Here is a 21,974-nt window from a genome sequence, read left to right as displayed (position 1 = left end):
ACTTAAGCAAGAAGCTGCCTTTTTTCCTGTGGAATTCATAAAAACTCTTTCCTCCCTAAAACTAGTTACTAAGTTCAGTGGCTTTAAAAAAAGTATCTTTGTTCAATGTTATCTTCCACTTTTTTCTTTCCTGTCATACAGTGCATCTCCCAGGGACTCATCTCAAAGCAAAATCATCCGATTCACTCTTGGTCAGAAAAAGTCTTCTAGGTTAGCATTTCTCCATCTTCTGCAAAGCATGAATAATCCTTTTGCAATATTTCTGGATGCATGTTTAGGGTTCCCGTTGAAAATATTTACCTCCTTGTTTGTAACTAAGCTTTTTACAAACAGCTAGAACATGGAAGTGTTAGGCAGATTTTTTTTTTCCTTTTATTTTTTTTTTCAAGGTGTGGAATGCATTTTGGTCCGCCAGAAAATAAGTTGGTTTTCTTGTCCATATGAGCTTTTGCTTTTGAGAACAAAACATGGTTCTGGGAGTTCTCTCCCCCCCCTACACATCTGTATTACTTGTATTTTGATCTGCATTATTGAAACTAGCATCAGGCTAGTGTCTTTGCTAGTCAGGAGAGCATAATGTGCACCAGGTGAGCCCAAACAGCCCCATGTGGGACTGCCTCATCAGAGCTCCTGCACTCCCCGGTGCTCTGAAGCTGAGCACATCGAACCTCCCCAGAAATGATTAATAGGTATTTTAGTGAAATTTTTTTCTGAATCCCAGCATGACTTGCATGCCAGCTCGTATGACCATCTCATCTCAGTGATCATAAGGGTTGGGGTGTTATTAAAATGGTTACTAATCATGTTTATGTTTACTACTGTTATATATTCAAGTGTTTTATTAGGAATTTTTATATAGTTATACGTTGGTAGACTATACCATTTTTGCTAAGCTTCTGAACTGTTATGATTTTTATTCAGCTTGGCAAGTTTGTATAGATTGTTAGTTCTGCTGTATAATTTGGATTTATTTCCCCCATCTTACGTCGTCTGACAACAGTGAAGGTCTGCAGTATAACCCCTGTTAAAATGTGCCACGTTTCCTTTTCATGTTCTCTCTCAGTCATAGTTATGGCTTGACAGGTTGTGTTTGCATAGAAGAGGTGCTGATGTGCAGTAATGGAGGGTATTCTCTGGGCTCAGTACCTTGTCTCTAATAGCAAGAAGCTGGAAATGTTTCCCTGAACCTCTCTTCTTTCCCTAGATTTCACAGGCGCTGCTGTGAAATATCTTGGCCCAATACCAAAAGCAGGGGCTTAAAATCAGTCAGTTACACTAAGGGGGGGGGGGGAGGGAGTCTAAAAGAAATGATATCTTCTTGAAGAGTGATTTTAGCACGTATGTTTTTTATTCTCAGTATGTTTTTACTGGCGGTGACAATACTGACTTGAATCAAAACCTTGTCACTTCTTGAGTGGTCACATGGTTTGAGTAGCTTTGAAATGTGACAGATTTGCAAAGCCTGTGTGGGCGTGTGTGGGGAGCCTTTTCTTACCCATCGGTACAAGAACATTATCCCTTCCCTCCTGCCAAGCCCTGCTAGAAAACTCCCCTGCCAGTACTGGAGGTCTAGTAGCCTTCCTGCTAATGGTGGTTGGCCCGTACTTGCAATTTTTATCACTGGTTGGTAAATTTCAGGTGAGGTATACGTGCATCCTTCCTACCTGTAGGAAACCTAGCTCATTTCCTATTAAGCAAAACAAATTCTTAATGAATTTCCTTGTCTTGGTGACTTCCAAGTCCTCAAGAACAGTGTTTATCCCTGGTTTGCCTCTGCTTCTTCCCACGTAGTGTCCTCTGCAGTAGGTGAAGCATCTCTGGGGTGTTCTTATTTACACCTTACTGCGATGATGAGTATGTACTAGTTTCTAGCACCCCGCAGTGTTGAAAAAGGCAGGATAAATTGAGGGGCTCATCTGAAAGGCTTCAGTAAAGTCAACCTCAGAACCATGATGTGCTGTGCTGGATCTGTGGTGGTTTCAGTTTGTAAATTAATTTTTGGTTTTGTATTTGAATGATGCCCTTATGTCTTATCCTCTTTTGAGCTTTGCAAGCATGTGCATGCAGCTGCTGGCATTTTTGCTCTTTTCTTTCATGTTTCTTTCATATTTCCTATTTCTTCACTAGTCTTGGAGAAGTCAGTTTATTTAGGAAGCCCTGCCAGAGTCCCTCCCGGCTTCTCTTCCTTCCCAGAGGCATAACAGTGATTTGGTCAGTTGCATCCCCTGCTTTCTCTGACCACTGGGACTTCTTCATTTTAGTGTATTATTGGCATAAGTTGGTTAAGACAATTAGATTTTTGTGTTTTATTTAAAGACCTTTTCAAGAGATTCTACCATACGGAAAATGCAAAGATGGCAAAGAGTGGTCCCTTTTGTTGCTACTGTAGGTGGCATGAACTGGTCCTATCTTTTAGATTTTAATGTGATGTCCTTGCTTTTCAAAACAATCAGCTGTTTCACTAACATTCTTCAGTATGCATTTTGAGCAACTACCAAATCTTTTCGTTTTGGATACTTCATGTATCTGGAATGCAGAAATGTGTGGTCATTAATGATTAGTGCACAAAATACAGTGCAAACACAGAAACGTTAGGTATGATCTTTGACTTTGAAGGACTCAAACAGACCTGTTGTCCTGAGATGTGATGCCAGTGGCTTTGCTAATTCTGTCAGGCTTTGTAGAAAAATCTTCCCCCTCCCCTTTTGCCTGAAAAGCATGAAAGTAGTATCCTTCCCTATCTACTTACTCCAGAATCCTAATTACATTTTTTTTCTAGGTAAACAGCTAAATCTTGTAAATACAGGCTACGGTAAGGAAATGCTGCGTGAGACTGACCCAGTTTAAACCAGAGGCTTACGCCAGTTCACAGATAAGGTGGTTGCCCTAAGAGGGCAACACAGCTTTGTGTGATTTTTATAGGCTCAAATGATTAAACCAAGTTCAAGTTTCGCTGGGCTTGGCTGCTAGGCTTTGTCGCTTTCAGAGCAGAGATATGATGTGCTCTCTACAAGGGAAAAGGCAGCCATGGTCTGTCTCATTGTTATTTCCAAAATAAGGGTAGCCCTTTTATGTCCAGCAATCTGGTTTAAGGACAGTGGCGTCTCACTTAGTCTTAACCTTGTACTGGTGTTATTGCTGCACTGAATTTACGTGCAGCTAATTCTGATTTATGAGATTTATGGCAAATGGCCATTAATTTTCGTCTGGGGGGGAGTGGGGGTGGGGTGGTCCTGGTATAAAACAATCCAGGTAGTAGCCTGTTTGCCAAATATTTTTCATCTAGGATGATTTCTTGGTTTTATAAAAGAAAAAAGATTCTTGTGAGTATGTATTTGTGGTATTGATCCTTTTCTTTTCAGCTTATGCATGATATTCCATAGTTCCTTTCCCAGAGTGCTTTAAAATATATTTAATCATATTGTAATTCTTTCATCAGACTTCCAGGCCCCACCACGAGGGTGTCCGCTGCAGGCAGCGAGGCCAAAGCTCGTGGTTCTATTAGTGCCAACAATCGACGCAGCCAGAGCTTTAACAATTACGACAAATCTAAGCCTGGACTTCCCCCTCCAACACCAACAAGTAGCAATGATAAAGGTAAGCACCTGACATTTTGGCATCCTCAGATTTTTCTTAACAGTGGCTTTGTTTGGGGGAAATTGACTTTTCCGCTAAGCTCCAGAAGTTGTAAGACTATGTCAGAGCTATATGTTGTAAACATGACTTTCAAAATCCAAGAACCAGCTGGTTGTTCTTGAAAAAGGTATAGCCCTCCTTTACTATGACCGATGTTGTGGCTTGCTGTCTTGAAGGTACACGAAAAAAATAGCTTCAAGAAAAACGGGCACTGGTAAACACGTTTTTTTTTCAGTTTGCTTCGAGCATAGATAAGGGGGAGTGAATTAATCAAAAAATAAGACCTTTTGATGAGTAGTTTGACAGGAATGGAAAATGACCACTAAAGATTTCTGCAATGTTTTGATATGATAAATAGTACCCTGGTCTGTCTGAAGAGCTGCTTTTTTGAATGACATTGACTGACTTTGTGTCCATTCACTAAGCTAGTAATCTGACAGCGTTCATTAGCTTGAGTTGGTAGCTCTGAGCCCTATAACGCAGCATTTACCAGCGGAGTTTTGGGGGGTGTGACTGATGAGAACTGAGTGGTTTCACTCTAGTCCGATACGGTCAAATTGTTGGTGTAGGCTGGCAGCTAATTCTATATCCTTAACAAAATGGTTGTGCTTACAAAGATAGATCAGCACTGGATTTCAGTATGATCTTCTTGCAGTGACTTGGCAGTCACGCCCTTTAGGCTCAAGTCTCCTTGTTGTATGTGCATAACTTCTGTTAACAGTAATGAGGATTTTGCTTGAGGGGAAAATACTGGTCTGGATCATCTTGCCTGTGGTCCTCGTTGTTGTTTCTTTTCCGGAAATCATATTTTTTCTTCTCTAGAAACTGTTGTCCAATGACATAGATTTTGGAATATCACCCCATCTAGCCATTACAGCCCAAAACCTCATCTTGTGATGATGGCAATGGAGGGTCCTTGGCATCCTCCAGGGACATTCTGAGTCATGCTGATGAGACCTTGTATAAGACAACAATTACATTCACAGCTGAATATATTATTATTATAATTTATGCACGTAGTATGCTAATAAATTGGCAACATACTGCCTTGGTAAACTCGTGCTTACTGTTTTAGAAGGTACAGTAATATTTACATCTTGTAATATTGCAATTGTAATATTTACACTTTTACATATTATTACATAATTACAACATTACAATTGTAATATCTACAATTGTAATAAAAATTACATACAGTAATAGTTAACTGTAACATCAGCGTGTAATAGTCATTTCTAAACCTGAATTAGATCTGGCTTTCAGGTAAAAGAACAAGCTGACAGGTTATGGCCTGAGCGGCAGAACCGATGAAACCTACTTTTCCTGTGTAGTATCTCCCCAGTACGCCTCCGCATCCTCCTCATCAATACTCTCCCCTTTTGCTCATGTCCCGTAACTGCTGGCCTGGGGAGAGACAGTGTGGGATGTGCCTCGTCCTGTCGTGTGTGTTGGTTGGCTAGATGATCCTTCTGCGTATGGATGGTGTGCTGTCAGGCTGCGTTGAAGAGAGAACTTGAGCTATCTTGGCTTTTTCTCAGTTTACCAAGATTACTAAATAAGGAAAAATAAGAAAGGGAAAAAAAGAAGTCTTTACACATGCAGAGATATAACAATAATTTGTCAACTGAGTACCTTAAATATCAACTGCTTTTAGGCAGACAGTTCTATGAACCCTCATTCCTCATTGTGACCCATCTCTTCAGGAAGATAAACTGGTTGCTGAAGAACCATACAAGATCATCTGCTTCCTATGAATGTTACAAATGACTGAGAGAAAAAAGGTTGGTTTTTAGGTTGACAGCCTACATAAGTTGCATTAAATACTCAGAATTTTGCTCTGGTCAAAATTTCCAGTCATAAATTATGGACTTCAAAAAGAGATCGTGAGGGCTTATGTAAGTTGAACTTGAACTTTACTTACAAATACAGTCATGACACAAAGTTGGTCTGCATCCATGAGAAACAAAAGCAGTTGATCTGACAACTTTTTGGCTTATTTTAAGTTAATTGTAACGTTGCCAGACAAAGTTTATTGTCAAAGTGCTAAGACAATTCAAGTTTTCTGACCCATATCCTATATTTTGCCTAAGGAAGTGAGGCTTACGTGACCATGTTGTGTGCCAGTCTTGGTAAGTTTTCATCTCTTTACCCAGTACTAACTCTGTTGTGTGTTTTTGGAGAAGGAAATGGGAGAAAGAGAGATCTGCCTGTTTTGGCAGACTGTTTTGGCACGAGCGCTCACTTTGTGATAGAAGGTAGCCTTTCAGTGTATTCCATTTGAATCATTTCTTACAAAGTAGGTTGTAATTTTCAGCTTTTATTAATCTGTGGCCGTTCCCTCCAAATGTGAATTGTCTTGTTAGTCAATCGTCTGTGTCTTGTGGCGATGAAAGTGCGTTAATTGAAACAGAATACATCAGAAATGAGAAGGACAGTAAATGGAGCATGGAGGAATAGCTAGCTACTGGAAAATAAATAACCTAGATTTTTTTGAAAGATTCCATGAGTCCGTTAATTATGAGACCGCTGGTTTTCTAGAAATCTTGGGGAAAGGGTTTATGTAACACTGAAAATGATTACACTGTTGCACAAAAATAAGAGATTCTTGGATGCACGCACGTTTGTTGTGCGACACATTCGTCCTCCTAGCAAAGGAGCGCACATAGAGATGCGAGTCTCACTTCCCCACAGCTTACGTTGTCTTCAGTATTTTATTTTGCTTTCTCAGTCTTCACCTGCTGTCTGGCACCAGTTCTGAGATGTGGAGAAGGGATACGTTTTCTCTAGTTGGGATGACTAAGACACCTAGTTCAGACGGATGAACACCTCCTTTGAGGTTAGAGCATTGTAGGTTTAACTTGCTTTCTGGACTTAGCCCCACAGTTTATATGCAGAATTCCCTACAACCTTTCAGGAATATCAGTGCCCTCCTTTCCCACATCATAAAACAGTAACACGGCACGGTACGTTACTTACTGTCACAGTGATTAGCCGTTTATAATTGCAGCAGCATTCTAGGCAGGGTATTTTACTGTGTGTAATTGCTGTTACAGGCTTTTTTTTTTTTTAAGTGAAATGCAATTAAGGTCTAATTGCATTTTTGGATTGTGGGGAAATGATGAGCCGCTCAGGCTTGTGATTTTTGATGTCATCATAAACGCTTCATACAATTGGAGCCTTTTAATTCACTTCTGAGTTGTCGCCGTTACTTAGCCCATGCATATGTATACGTTTGGTTTACCTTCTTGTCCTGTAATACCGTTTAACACTACAAGCATACTGTAGTATGAAAAGCATCAGCCACCTCCCAGGGTCACTACTGAACGCATCTAAATTATCAAAAATATTTCTAAGGAATGTAAAGAGGCAAATGCGGTTGTAGTTCTATGCCGGTATGAAAACTATTAGTTACTAGTTATCTTGAGGCTCCACGGTACCATGTTCTTCTGATTGTCTAATATGATTACCAATAAAAAATAGCCAAAATTTTATTTGCATGTGTAATTTAGAATAATTAAAAAAAAAAAATATTTTTTTGTACATGGCAAGAAGGAGCAGAACTGTCCTAGGTTGTATCAAGAATGAAACTTAAATATTGAAGCATACAACTTCAGTAAACACTCTGATACAGTATATTTTCTCACTAATTTTTTTCAGTGCTTTGCTTAGCTATGCAGTGAGAGTCTTCTGAGACATGCTTTGAAAGCAGTCTACAGTTCTGAAAACCAATGGGTCTTTCTGAGTACTTCTATTACACCCTCAAGTATCCCCTGTCTTCACTGATCTTCAGGCACTCGGTTTTCATTTTGCAGTCTCAAAAATCTGGTAACGTTGTATGGGAATATTCTGTTTATTACTTCCCGATTTGTATCCACAGTCTATAAATTCCCTAACCTTATGAAGCTCTAGGAAACATCAGCTTAATATGCCATCTCCAGTATGTTTATGAAGTGATATAGTAATGTGACAGGCTTACATGCTTTCTTTTTAGTTTCTTCTTTTACTTTGGTCCTAATATTTTCTGTAAAATAATCCTACAGAGGGCAGTAGAAGTCTGTTGGAAAAATGACACTTCTCCTTTGGATTGAAGTTAGGTAAAATGTCAGCAGAAAAAAAAGTACTACCAGCCTTTGACCATTTCCGCATGAGATCAAAGCAAATGTTTATTGTTCAGATTTATGAAGAAGGCAGTGTTAATAATGTCAGGTTTTTCTTAAATAGGTAGTACTAGAAAAAAGGGAATACATGCATACAGATTCATGCACTCAGATGAAATAAATGTTTCAGTAGCAGTGTTCTTGCAGATTCACTTGATAAAAGTCTCATGAGAGGGCTGTGAAACCAGATCCTGTTGACTCAGCCGTAATCGTAGCTCTGCACGTCTCCATTTCCACGTATGGATATACCATACAGGCAGGAGAGTAAGAAAAGCGTGTGCTACTCTGGTTGATGCTCATTTTCTTTTATTTCTTTCAGATTTTGGGTACTCCCTTTATCTTGCAAGGCAGTATATATTTAAACATTCCCTTTTAATATGTAGAGGATGCATGGTGACAGGACAAGAGGCAATGGGCACAAGTTCCTTTAAGGGAATTTCTGTCTTGCAATAGGAATAAAATTCTTCGCTGTGAGGAGAATTAAATATTGGAGAAGTTTGTCCAGAGAAGCGGTGGAATCTTCCTTTCTGGAAGTATTCAGGACTTCCCTTGACAGAGCCCTGGATAACCTCATCTAAGGCTCTGCTTTCAGCTGGAGGTTGGAAGGAATGATCTCCAGAGGTTTCTTCCTAGCCTGTTCTATGATTTCTACAATTTAAATATAAGGTAACTTTCTTAGAGTGTTAGAAGTATACTGGACATTCACTAAACTGTTATCAGTCACTTATTTAAGGGACTCAGGGTCAGGGAGAGGGAGAAGGCAAAGCAAAACTGAAGTGTGCTTCAGGTCTGATAGTTCTACCTATTAAGAAAAATATCTAATATTTTCCAAGTGTTCTACATGCCTGCCTTATTTAAACGTTCCATGTTTTCTCTTCTTCTATGTTGATGCTGAGGTCTGGTCTGTTGTGCAAAGCTGTGTGTATTGCGATGTGATGCAGTGACACTCAAACTGGTCCGCGTTACACCCATTACAGACGTATTTACCCCGCTGACGCAGCTAAAATACTTCCAGTACAGAGGGTGGCACAGAGACAGAAGGAGGTATGGCAACCTGCAGATCCCAGAGAGACAGGGTCTCATTGCAGTGACAATTTTGCATGAATCAGACCTGTATGGAGCTGGCACTAAGGGGCTAATATAACTTGAGTCCAGCTCTGAGCTCTGGCAGGTATAAAATTACCACACTTTGATACCGTTAAATATTATTTCCTTTTAAAGTTTTTGTTGAGTATAGACTAGTTAAGTAGGAAGAGGTATTAAGGTGTCTTAAAGGTCAGTTAAGGAATTTCTTTCCTATAACTTCTTACCTTTGTGTTATCAAAATAGGAATGACTACCAAGTAAGTGAAATATTAGCAAGGAAATGTTATCTCCGCTCCACTGAGCAAATCAGTCTTATTGGTGTATGGTTACATACACCAAATGTGTGCTAAAAATGTGTGCACTTTATATGTAGGCGGTTATATTTATCGGTGCAGTTCAAGAGGGCATGGCATGTCTTGTCATGGCTTTAGTAGGAACGACCCTTCGAAGTTAAATCTTTAGAGCTGCAATGAGATTTTCACAACTAGACCCATGAGAATCCACGTGATACTGATTCGTGGAGGTGCGCTGCTCAGGAGGCCACTCCCAGTTCTTGTGGGTAGTATTGTGAAGGCTAAAATTTTCAGCAGCATTGAAATGTGCTTTGAAAAAGACGGATGCCAATAAAACATAGAGAAGAGCACTGCACAGTTAGAGGTTTGGAAAAATGCCTTTGCACTTAGGTATTTAAAAGGTTAATTTATGTTCTTTGTCTAAAAGAACCACTATCTGCAGGATACCTGTAGGGAGCGAGATTTATAGTAATAAGGATTCTTTATTATCTCAATAGATAGCGTACGTGTATCCATTTGTTTGGAATTTGAAATTAGCCCAATTCAGACCACAAACTGGATACAAATTTTAAAAATGAGGATGATTAGCCATTGAAAGATTAAATTGGACATAATGAGTCGAAATTTAATATCTGCCCAGTGCTGGTATTCTCACAGAGGTTACAGTTTTGGCTCAGAAATTCCTGAGTGAACTTCTTTGAACCATTTTATCTTTAAGATCAACTCAGATAATCCTAGTAGTTTTCTTGAATGAAAAATCTTTCATTTAAGCATATGAAAATGGAGGACAAGCCCTTTTCTGTAGCTGCACATAAAATTGGATGAAGTGTTTGATGTTCTGAAAGGCTGGGTTTGGCTCCTGTACCAAGTACAGGATGGTCAAGTGATGTTGCACAAGCTTCCTCACTGGCACTGTTACGTTCTGTTTAACCTCATGCACTTTTTCCACTCCAAATAAATCAATAAGAATAAACAGAGACAAAACCCAGGCTTTTGCCTTTGTGCCAAGTAACAGTATAAGAATTTAAAAAAAAAAAAAAGTGGCAAAAAAAAGAGCTCTGAGACTTGTAAAGCATGACAGAAACTCCTGTTGGAGAGTTAGCTTTTTTTTTTTTACCCATTTATAGTAGCGTTTGGAGTAGAAGCCTGAATGTGAAAGCAAAGGCCTTTTCTGGCTGCAGGTACAGGGATAGTTGTCATGACAGCTGTGGCAGGGGAGCTGAGATATGAGATTCAGTTCCTGGGGCGTTGAGCCAGCTTGACTCGGGGCTGGCAGAAGGGTCCTGGGATGGCTGAACAGGCAGTCTCTTCCAAGTGGAAGCTATATGTATGGCCAGCCTATCCCAATGCTCAGTGCTGCCTCGTCTTCCCCCTTTCCTGGCCGAAGGAAAAGCCATTCCTTTCGATATTTAATGGTTGAGACGATCAGGATACCAAGTGTTACCTTTAAAGCAAACAAAACCACTAGCAGTTTCCATTCGGTGGTGATCAAGTCGTCAGCTACAGTGTGAACCTTTCAGTGCTGGGACATATTAATGACCAACCTGGGCTGGTGTGAACCAATTTCAAATGACTGTTGTCCTCCAGAAGAAAAAACTTTAAATAAACAAATTCTGTTGTCCCCAATTCATACCAGCTCAGTTTGTTTCTACAGCCCATAACCACCTTATAAAATTTTCATCCAACTGTAGGAGAAAAGAATAACACCCCAGTGTTGGTAAATGAATCTCTTTGGGCCTAAAATAGCTGTTGTCCTCTGTGGTGTTGTCCATTTTAGTAATCAGGCAAGAGGAGTTACTAGGCAGGATTGTTTGGCTGAATAAGAAGAGTTGAAATAAAAGCAGGACCTCTAGATTTGGTCTTGCAGGCGGCTTACTGCAGAGCCTGGGCTGTTCTTGGTTTTTAAGCATTGAAGAAAGTTCTTTTATTGGTATCGTACTGAATAACTCCAGTTTTTGAGGTTCATCAGGGTCTGTGGTCGAGTACTCTAATGTTCAGAAAGTATCTTGAAGTAACGAAGGGCCCTTTTTGGAGAGCCCAGTGGGGCCATTTTCTGTAAACCAATCTCAAAACCACCTGCGATGTCCTCCTGGTCTGTTTAAAAAGTCATTGTAATGTTGGTAGCTCAAAGATGCTACCAACAATATAACAACATATTTTACAGTTGTTATATATATAATAATTACTACGTGTGTGTGTGTGTATATGTAAGTTGTTATAAGTCTTGGCACTCTGAGTGACATCTTTTACTAATCAAAGACTTAATAGTCCTGAAGTAGTCAGGTGTGTGGTATCTTACAGAAGAGAGCATTACTATAAACCCACACAGTTAACTTGCGACTGGCAGGAATCCCTGTTTTTACAGTGCTCCTTGTTGCGTCGCTTGCTGCAACACCTGGTGGCATGCAGGCGTGTTGCTAAATAAGGCAGAAATGTGAAATTAAGCCTGGTCTCTTGACCAACGTCCTGTATAGGCAGTGTGCTGCTGCAGCTTCCGACTGAGGACTCCGATATACTTCAGCTGATATTGAGAAGGTGTTGGCCCTTTTCGTGCAAACTGCCAGGTCGTCACTGACTTGGTTTCAGCTGTGCCGGTGGACTAGCGCTGAGCCCAGCTCTGCAAGGCTGCTGAGAGAGGGTGCGAGAGAGCTGAGTGAGGAAGGCTTTTGGAACCACGAGCAGCAGAAAGATGTAACAGTTCGCGACAGGCTAGCATTAATAAGCCAAGCTCCTGAAATGGAAAGATTCCTCTCCTTACTGATGAACAGTGAATGGATGTCTGAGAGCTGGGAAGTGGTTTTATAGAATGACACAGTTGGCTCATGCAACAGATAGCAGTAAGTTAAAGACCTTTTTTTTTATTATTATTTTGGCAGTTATAACTTTCTTCATGACTGAAAAATGTGTCCGTATGGATTTAGAAAAAACTTCCTTCATTTGACTTTTTGGAGCAGTTACTTTCACTGCTGTGTTATATCCATGTCATTTTTAGTTTTCTTATTAGTTTTCTCTTTCTTTAGAAAATTGAATGAATCTAATGTTTACTTTTGAAGTATTGACTCGATACGACTGTGCAAAAGTAACGAAGATTGAAACAACTGCAAAAGTGGAAAAGGTTTTATTTTTTAAAGGAGCATAGGTCCATAAAGTTTGAAGTCAATTTACCCACACTATTGGATTTTCACTGGGAAAAAAATGCGATGGGCTCAACAAAATGAGAGTACGATAATTTCATAAATTTCAGTCATTAGCACCTTTAAAATGTACAGGTGCTTCATCTTGGTCAGGTATGAAGCAAACAGCATATTCTGCTTACTGTTTAGGATGCTGCCTCTGTGCTCCCTTGTGCTGGCAGCCGAGAGGTGCTCTCTGTTTTTACTGATTGACTGTTTTCCCTGTAAGTCAGACTGATGGTAAAATAAATTTACATAATTTGTCCCGACAAATCCATAACCAGAGTAGCTGGTATTTTCTGGTATTTTCTATCTATATTTTTATTTATTTATCTATATTTTTATCTATATTATCTATAATTTCTGCTGTATGCACTACCAAAATGCAGACGCTGGAATAACCCCATCCAGTTTTCTAAATATAACTTGCACTGAAGGTATTTACCAAGTGTTCAATATGTAACTCCTGTTTCTTTTCTGCAGTAGTGCTGCAGAGCTGATTGATTGATGCTTTAGATTTAGGCATTCAGTTTCTCCTTTCTAAGCACAGAACTTTTCAGTCAGCCTCAATGAATGTAATCTTATTGACTCAGTCTCTTTCTCCAACTTACCAAATATATTAATGCCTCTAGATTCCCCAAACTTAAGGTTACTGGCTTATGTCATAAAGTCATATGTCATACATCGTGAGAGGTATTAGCGTCAAACAAAATACTCATCAGAGAGGGAGAGGGAGGGAGAGAGATCCTGGGGTATTGCTTGCACCCTTTCACTTCTTTAATCAAATGGTTTGGTTTTTTTTGAAAGGTTGGCTCATCTTAGTGAATCTTTAGCGACATATTTATGTTGGGGGTGTGCCCATAAAACAACTTAAAGACTGTCAGAATATAACAAGCAGTATGGCACGTTTATAGGACAAGATACAAGTATGCAGTAAATCATATTCGTGGTTAATTTTACAAATGTTCAACTGGCTGAATTTGACATTAAAAAATACGTCCTCCTTTACCTAAACAAAAGCTGGCAGAAGGCTTAATTGCAGCTGGAGTGGAGCTTTACAAGACCACAGAACTTTGCCATAGTTGGTATAAGCTTTAGGAATATCTAAAACAAGCCAAAAATGTATTTAAATAAAGTTTTTGGGGAAAAAAAAATTTAAAAGTTAGCCAATTACACCCTCTTAACTGTATAGTTCATGAGGATAAAAATCCTGAGCTTTGAGGCAAGATGTAACCTTGAGAAGCAGCTTCTTGCCCAGTGTACATCTGCATAGCTGCATTGGAGACAGTGGAACCGTTTTAATTTATACCAGCTGAAGGGCTGGCCCAGCATTTCATGGCCTTTACAGTTCCTAGATGTTTCCTTTTAAAATAAATATTTACAATTTCTTGTAAATTTATTGTTGGGTGAATTGTGCCAGAAGAACAGCTATGGAAATGAAAGTTCACTATTAAACCACAGGAAAGCGAACAGCAGTGGTGCTGTGTCCCAGACTTCTGTAAGTGCCAGCATGTTTCTACCACACGTGTAGAAGCCTCCTCTCCCTGGGTAAGATCATCAGCCAGCCACTCTGGTCCCTTCCATTTGTGGCTTCTCCCCTGAGCCTTTTGCCTGTTCCTCGTCCATGCCCAAATATACCTAAAGAATCTGTGACTCGTGCCAGAGAACTGCCACCACCTCTGAAGTAGCTGATGAGCATAAAGCTGTGGCCCAACCCTTCATTACTGTCATGTATAGTAGATCATTACTTGCACGTTGGCCGGGTTTGAAAGATCTCCTGCTACAGATTGTAGAGTAGTTTCATTGACCAGAGAGAGGAAATTAAGAAGACCCCAGTATAAAAAATAATATGTGTCTGTCAGCTGGTTTTGATCCAAAAATGTAACAGATTTCTCCATATTTATGTATGTTCGTATATAGGTGTAAATATAGATGATGGTAAAGTATTGGTATTTCTATATGGTTTGACTTGACTCTTCTGTTTAAACATAGATGGTCCACGTTCATGAATGCATTGGTATTTGCCACTTCACAGCTGAAGAGTTGTATGACTTCTCACTGAGCAGAGGAAGACCTTTCAGAGTTAAAAAGTAGTTTAGCTCGGCATATTGACTGATCAGTGGGAGTTTTCTTTGGTATTTTTTCCTATTGCCTGTCCCTTCTCTGTTAAAAATCTGCTTCCATTTCTACCTCCGTGATCATTCCAAGCCCAGATTGCAGCCACTACTAATAATCCAAATAGGCCAATGGACAATATTCCCTAAGTGCAATTCTCAGGCCGCTAACATGTATATGGTGTATTTCATATAACTGACCTGTAGGAGAGAGGTGTTAGATCAAGGCTGCTAAGTGGACATATTGTCCACTCCAGCTATGTATAAAATCTAATGAAAGACTCTGCAACAGCTTCCTGTCTGGAATTCATTAATGCTGTTGAATAGCTCTGTTATGAGAAATCTTGGGGGATTTGATTGTACAAATAATGGGAAGAAAATAGAGAGTAATGAACAAGAATGGTATTTGTCTAGTATTTAATGGAGAGTCAACTTGTTTTGAATGCCACAGTAAACTTGGCTTCATTATTTTTATGATCATCTAACCAGTATGTGGTCGATAGAGGTCCCTCCAACCTCTTTCTTAGGCAGTCATGTGGACAGCATTTTGAATTTTACAGTAACTAAACAAAAACAACAAGGAATTCAAGTGTCTCAGTCGATTATGTCAAGACAATGAGAAAAGGATCACCCGTGCTCCAGTTTTACTTGCCGTCACCTCAGCGAAAGCGCTGAGCCTTGGCAACGTAAACCAGTCAACAGCAGAACTGTTGTTTCATGTACTGGAGCTCTGTGTGAACGAAGGGGACTTTACAGAAAGGTGGAAGTTGAGTTGCTGACATACCCACGGGCTTCAGTACGGGTTTTCAGAGGTACAACAGCTTCCTGTGAATACATGGAACTGCTATTGAAGATACAGGGATTACAACAGTGGGATTGAAGAAGTAAATATGATGGAAGGATAGAAAAATACCTAGAGGTAAAGGTAATTTTCATCTCGTATTACAATGAATTAAGTCACCCCTAAAGGGAAAGCCAGTGGACAGAAGCTGAAGGAACCAATTCTGCTCAGCTTGGTGTAGTTTTTGTCCTCGGCAAAGCAAAACGTTTCCTATCCAGGCTTTTCTCAGGTTACGCAGAAGTTCTCTACCTGGCAATCTCTGCTTTAAGAAAACATTTTTGTTGCTTTTTGTTGTGGCCCAGAGTAGAAGAGACAACACAAAGCTTCAGTCGGCTTACGGGTGGAGGCCATGCCTCTTGCCCAGCTGGAGCTGGTAAATCAGCCAGTCCTTTCCACCCAGCTGTAGTTCTCTCCAGCCAACAGCGATACAATCAAAATAGAAACTTCTGCGGGCCAGAAGAGTTGTGCTTATTTTGAGGAAGGGCTGTATGCCAGGTTGCTCCTGTTGGCAACATTCCGCTCTACCTGCTTGTGGTTCGGATTATGGAAAGATTGTGATTTTTATAGCCAGGTCCTGGCAGAAATGCAGGCATTTCCATACTTCAGGGGTTTGCTGAGCATGATAAATCATTACCGAAGAAGAGAATAGCTCAGCTAAAAAGCTCTTCTCTGTAGGACTCTTTATTTGTAGTACTTTGAAGGAGGGTCTGCTGGTGGGTGGATGGGAAGGGTCAAAACTCACCAGTTATTCCTCTAGATGGGAAATGAAGAAACTGCTGCTGTGGTTTCTGCAGTTCTGACACTGTAGTGTCATAGAGCAGATCTGCTTTTATTCCCAAACTAGAATTTGGTTGTGGACTTGCTTTTAACTCTGTTATCTAATCTTTGGGCTGGGCTAAAAGATATTTCTCTTCATGAGAACTTCTTATTTTTCCCATAGCTGTGAAATAAAAAATGACAGCTTGTTCATTCTAAAATGAATAAAAATGCTGTTAAGTTCTTGACCCTCCTAAGGAGAAGTAACTATGAGAACGTCCTTTGTCTTTGTGTTGCCTTTCATGCTTATAATGATTGTTTTTGAAAGTTTTCAGCTATAGCAAATCAAAGCCCGCTTGCTTAGAGTGAACATGACAAATGATGGGAAATTGTATATATTTTCTCCTGACCTCCTTACAACGTAAGCTCTCAAAGACTTCAGTGGAAGAATTAAATCATAAGCCTTCAGACTATTTTTTTTTTTCCTTCCCCCATCACAAATGGGTAGGTTTACAGATGCAGTTAAGACTTTGCAGGAGCAGCTGAAATCAGATTTACCCATGCTACAGTGCGTATTGGCATTGGAACTAGACCACCAACATCTTTTTTTAACAGGAATGCTAGGAACAAAATAGATTTCAGGCCAAGATTTGACTCTGAAAAGAGGAAAGCGATCGTTATTTATTGTAGGCTGTAGCTTGGGTTTGAAAACATTTCTTTTATAGTCAGTTTTAGTTAATGCAGGTTGCTGAAGAAAGAAAATATCTCCCTCACAAAGGAACACATGGGAAATAATAAGCTTATTAATCGAATGCATGAAACCTGCCCTCCTTTTCATGAAAGAAGGGCCTATGCTACGCTGAATAAAACTTTCCCCTTTGCATGCTGATGTGTTATCCATGTATTGATGTTACTGCTTCATTAGGAAACCTAGCATTTGAATCTACATTCTGGCAGCAGAACCTTTTTCGTTTACCAAGATCGGCCTGAGGAGTAAAAGAGCCAGCAGACTTGTTTCTAAGAAAGGAACAGAGACTCTTAAAAAGGCAGAAGTTCTCTTAAACTGAGGCCATTTTTCATGAGTGTGTTTTACAGTGAACTTTTTATTTCTTGCGTTAACTTTGCATGGTGCAATGTAACAAAAAGTTGAGGACTATGAATTTCCAGTCTCGCTGTATTTTACCTGAGTATGACTCAAAATCCACTGTACTTTTGTAAGAAAACTTCTTTCCTTTCCCAAAGCTTAACATGTATATTTAAGAGTTTCTGAATATTTTTCGTTGATATCAGATGGATAGCATCCAACATTCGTAGGATTTACTTCCTGGAAAATATCAGGTAGAAACTCTGAGAATTACGTTAACGTCCCCATATATTAATTCTTTTAAATGTTACAGTCATCGTATTCTTGTCCTAATTCTGCTTTCTCTGAATGTCTGTAAATGAGGAGCAACTCTGTAAGCGGAGTTACATTGTACTCATCCTACGCCACTGGCAACTGAAGCACAATTAACTTCCAATTAGGAGGGTGTATGTGGGGGAGTTGGGGACAAAGCAAACACTGTGTTTAAAAAGCCAACAAACCCAAAAAAATATATTTTGGTCAGTGACCAAACAGAATTAAAAAAAAAAAAAAAAAGTCTTGAAAACACTCAGAGACTCAGAGAAAGGAGAAATTAAAAAGTTCTGGATTTTTTTGGAAATAAATTTTGAGAAATGCTGTTGGTATTTGATTTTTAAAAAAGCTAAAACATTTCACTTGATCCAAGTGAAGCCTTTTGCCCCCAAAGTCCGCAGACTGGAGCACTCACCTGGGCCGTTAGGATGAAGTTGATGTCCCAAATGAACCGACGCCTTCCGTTCACTTCCAGGAAACCATCGTAGAGCTCTTGGAAGCGTGTTTTGATGTGGGCTGCCTCCGGTTTCTGCTCCCACAGCTGATCCGCAGTGCGTTAACAGCTAGCTCAGTGTTTGAGATGGAGTGAGACTTTGCAGCTAGGTTATGGACCGCAGCCTGGTACTCGGGTAACTCTTATCTCAGGCACGTGCCTCAGCCTGTGGGTCACAGCTCACGCGAGGACTCCGCAGGCTCTGAGCTCCTGTGAACGCAAGAGGACTTTGTTCATACCAATACACGCATTGCCTGTATTTTTTTCAAGCTGCTGTTAAGATCCTTTCTGAGAAGACAGATTTCTTTTCCAAGCCTGTTCAGTTGCCTGCATGCTCTGACTGAACGCCGTTTCACCCTGAGCTAGGTTTGTGTTGCTGCCTATGTTGTACTAGCTGAGTGTGCAACCATCTCTTCCCCACCTCACGCTGCCTTCTCCATATGTATGTAAAGCAATAAGCACTACTTTGTAGACGGATCCCTTTCCAGTAATTTTCAATTTGTCACCCTTATGTTGTCCCAGTCCCGTTACTCCTTACAACTCAGATTTTCTGAGAAAGTAAAAGGTTCCCTGCCCATATTGATGAGTACAGTAGGTTCATCCTTGGACCCGGTTGTAAATTGGTCCTAGGTATGTTCATGAATCACAGACAGCTCTGGTGATTTATGGGCATGGTATGCTTTATGCTGAGATTTTTGTTGTTGTTGTTTGTTTAACGTGATTAGGCCAGAATGCGTTTAGATTAGGAACTTAGTGTTGGAAGTACTGGGAATCCCCAGTTTCTGTATAAGTATCCTGATACCGAGATGGGTAATTATTAGTTTTCTAAAAGAAGCTAAACAAATTAATTGTAAATTATGCACAATTGGGAGTTTTGTGAAGCTTACATTACATTGCTTGGGTGTCTTCTGTGCAAGGCAGGCTGAGACAAAGGCTTGCTTGTTCCGAGTTCTTTTGTAACCTCGGCATGGTGCAGGGTTGCAATGGGAGGTAGATTTGGATGGGTAGGAGGACTTCAGGAAATAAAAATAATAACAAAGCAGCGGTGTATAGTAAGAGGCATGAAGGTAAAAGCAATGGTGTGCAGCTTTGAAAGCAGAGGGAGTAACATTTCCAACAGTTTCTGAATTAGTTGTGACCTTCCTTCCTTTCTCCTTCTGCGGGCAGGGCGCTGTGACGGTGGGTCACTGCTCCCCGGTGCACTGGGAGTCGCGGCGACTCCTACGCTATGACTTCTTCATTCTCCTTAACCCATCGGATTGAATTTAGCAGGCTTGAGCAGAGCAACCAGAGGACCAGGTGGCATTGCCGTTTGGGACGTTCAGCAGCTTGATTTTTCTTCTGTACCAGAGTAAAACAGGAGTAATGCCCTGGAAGTCAGCAGGCTGGCCCTAGCTTACAATTCCTTTCTGTGTCTGTAATCCTGTCTGTTCTTGCTTCCTTCCATCTCCGTGTGGGTAGTTTGCCATAGGAAAAGGACTAGCAAAACCAGCCAATGTAATAGTTATTGGTTAATAACAGAGTCCTGGAAATCTTCTGACTTCAGTAACATTTTTTTAAAGTATCATTAATTCCTGCTATTCTACTTTGTCCGTAACCATGTGAAATGACTGAGTTTATTATTAAGGAGTGTCTAATACTCTTAGAAACCCGATTCTATGCTAAGTCAGGAAGATGTATGTGCTTTAAATCTTCAGTAGACCTGGTTTGGATCAGAGGAGGGAGGCTAACAGAGCCGTATCTTCACTGAGCAGCTGAAAGTGAAGTAAAACAGTCCCTGTGTGGTTGCAGCAGCTCATGATTTACAGGGCTGAATTCACAGGGCTGCTCCTGCTGCCGAAAACGCACGCTCTCAACTGCTGTTGATTTTTGAATTAAAAAAATGCAGCTCTATACACAGTTTACTTTATTGCTAGAGGGCAGGGAAATATAGGTAAGAGCCGTTAATCCCCAGCAGGCTGCTGGGCAGGCGAACAGACATAGATGACAAAAGTTAATTGGAAACATGAGCAGTTTAACAGAAAACATATTTGTGATAATTGTGAGAGTAACGTCTCCAGAAAGGAAACTCTGCAAAGAGAAACTTCAGAGGAGAAGTGGCCACTGGTAGGTGAGTGTGATTTTTCAAGCTCTCTTTAAGCTCTGAACTAATTTCTTAACAAGAACAGATACCATTAAAAGGAAATATATATATATATATATATATATATAAAAAAGATTTTCTTTCTCTGAGGGAGGAGGGCTGTACAGTTACTGCCACTAGTTTCTCTTACAGCTGGATTAAGATATGTGGTAATACTTAATTTAGGTTCATTGCATAAGGACACAACTGGTTTTGTTTTTGTACGTGGAGTTTTCTTCTGTCTTTGCATATGAAGATCTCATCCCTGCCCCAATAACTGAAAGGACTTCAGTTTAAATTTTCTCCTTACTCTTGCATTTTTTTTAATATATATATTTGAGGTTTTTCTAAGAATCAGATTTGGACAGCAAATATTTTGCCAAAAGCAGAAGGAACCATTAGTTAGAAAATAGTGCTGCGTTTTTGCTAATGAAAAAGTATTTTGAACTTAATAAGGGAGAACACATCACAAAACACATTTTGGTTTGAATTGGAGGAGGGTTTTGTTGTTTGCTTGTTTTGTGTTTGTTTTTTTTTCCTTGAAAGAGCAAGTAAATGTAAATTACATAGTAGGAGCTTGTTGCTGTTCGGCTGGGTAGGAAAAGAAAAATGGCTTTTATTTTCTTTAAGTGATACTGATGTTGAGAATAGTGATATGTGTCTATCTTCCTAATGTTATTAGTGTAAAGTTCCTAATGTTTCATTACAGAAAGAATTTCAGACTAGTCATAATATCAGGTACTACTGTGTTGGTTTTTTGGGTTGTTTTTTGGTTTTTTCCAGAGCCTGCAGACAGTACAGCCTCCCAGCCCACAGGAATGAATGAAAATGTCTCATCCTCAGTTCAAAGCTGCAGCAGTACTGTTAGTTGCAATAACTCATCAGCCATCCCTCAGCCCAGCTCTGCTATTAAACCTTGGCGCAGCAAGTCCCTTAGTGCTAAGCACACAGCTACGTCTTCCATGTTATCTGTAAAGCAGCCCGTATCGGAGCCTCCAAAGCCACCGTTGGAAATCGCCAAAACAACTCCCAACGGTCAGAAATCCATGCTTGAAAAATTAAAACTCTTCAATAGCAAAGGAGGCTCCAAAGCAGGAGGGACAACGCTTGAGTGTCTGGGGTCTCGGGACAACAGTTGTGAAAAGCTAGAGATGCTTCTCAGCTTTGAGGAAAGTGAAGAAATTGATGCCACGAATCAGAATGTGAACAATCCGGGATCGATGTCCAGTAGTCCCAAAATTGCACTTAAGGGAATTGCACAAAGGACTTTCAGCCGGGCGCTAACTAATAAGAAAAGTTCTCCAAAGGGTAATGAGAAGGATAAAGAGAAACAGAAGGAGAAAGAAAAGGATAAAAGTAAAGACGTTGCAAAGAGAACATCTGTCACTGAAAAGCTGGATGTGAAAGAGGAACCAAAAGAAGAACAGACAGCACTAGTAACAACAGAGATGCCAAAAAAGTCCTCCAAGATCGCAAGCTTTATCCCTAAAGGAGGAAAGCTGAATAGTGCCAAGAAGGAGGCCTCTGCCCCTTCGCACAGTGGAATACCAAAACCAGGAATGAAAACCACCACAGGGAAATCCTTAAGTGCCCCCGTTCCTGCAAAGGAAGGTGAGAGAGGCCGCAGCGGGAAAGCTGGCTCGGGGCTCTCTCATCAGAAGTCTCAGCTGGACAGCAGGCATTCCAGCTCCTCGTCCAGCCTAGCCTCTTCCGAAGGAAAAGGCGTAGGAGGCCTCAACAGCAGCAGCAGCAGCCAAGCTGTCAACGGACCCGCCGCGACGACACACACCACAGGGAGCAATACTGTGAGTGTTCAGCTACCTCATCCCCAACAGCAATACAGCCACCCGAACACTGCCACGGTAGCTCCCTTCATGTACAGGTATGGTGAACTTCTCCAATGGACTG

The 21,974-nt window shown here is 40.4% G+C and overlaps 1 protein-coding gene across 3 annotated transcripts in view; it reads left to right on the top strand.

The window, feature by feature from the left end:
- NAV2 (neuron navigator 2) overlaps positions 1 to 21,974 on the top strand; it is a 233,064-nt gene that overhangs the window by 101,535 nt on the left and 109,555 nt on the right. For 2 of the 3 annotated variants that reach the window (XM_075094971.1, XM_075094973.1), the window contains exons 6-7: positions 3,440 to 3,597; positions 20,850 to 21,948. In XM_075094971.1, coding sequence (XP_074951072.1) covers positions 3,440 to 3,597; positions 20,850 to 21,948 — 1,257 coding nt within the window. Of the gene's footprint in view, positions 1 to 141; positions 211 to 3,439; positions 3,598 to 20,849; positions 21,949 to 21,974 lie in introns of all 3 variants that reach the window. The other variant, XM_075094974.1, reaches the window with a different exon arrangement.

The sequence above is a fragment of the Phalacrocorax aristotelis genome, chromosome 5 (assembly GCF_949628215.1).
Source record: "Phalacrocorax aristotelis chromosome 5, bGulAri2.1, whole genome shotgun sequence".
Classification (NCBI taxonomy): Eukaryota; Metazoa; Chordata; class Aves; order Suliformes; family Phalacrocoracidae; genus Phalacrocorax; species Phalacrocorax aristotelis.
The sequence above is the reverse complement of the archived record's forward strand: the minus strand, read 5'-3'. Positions and strand labels throughout refer to the sequence as shown.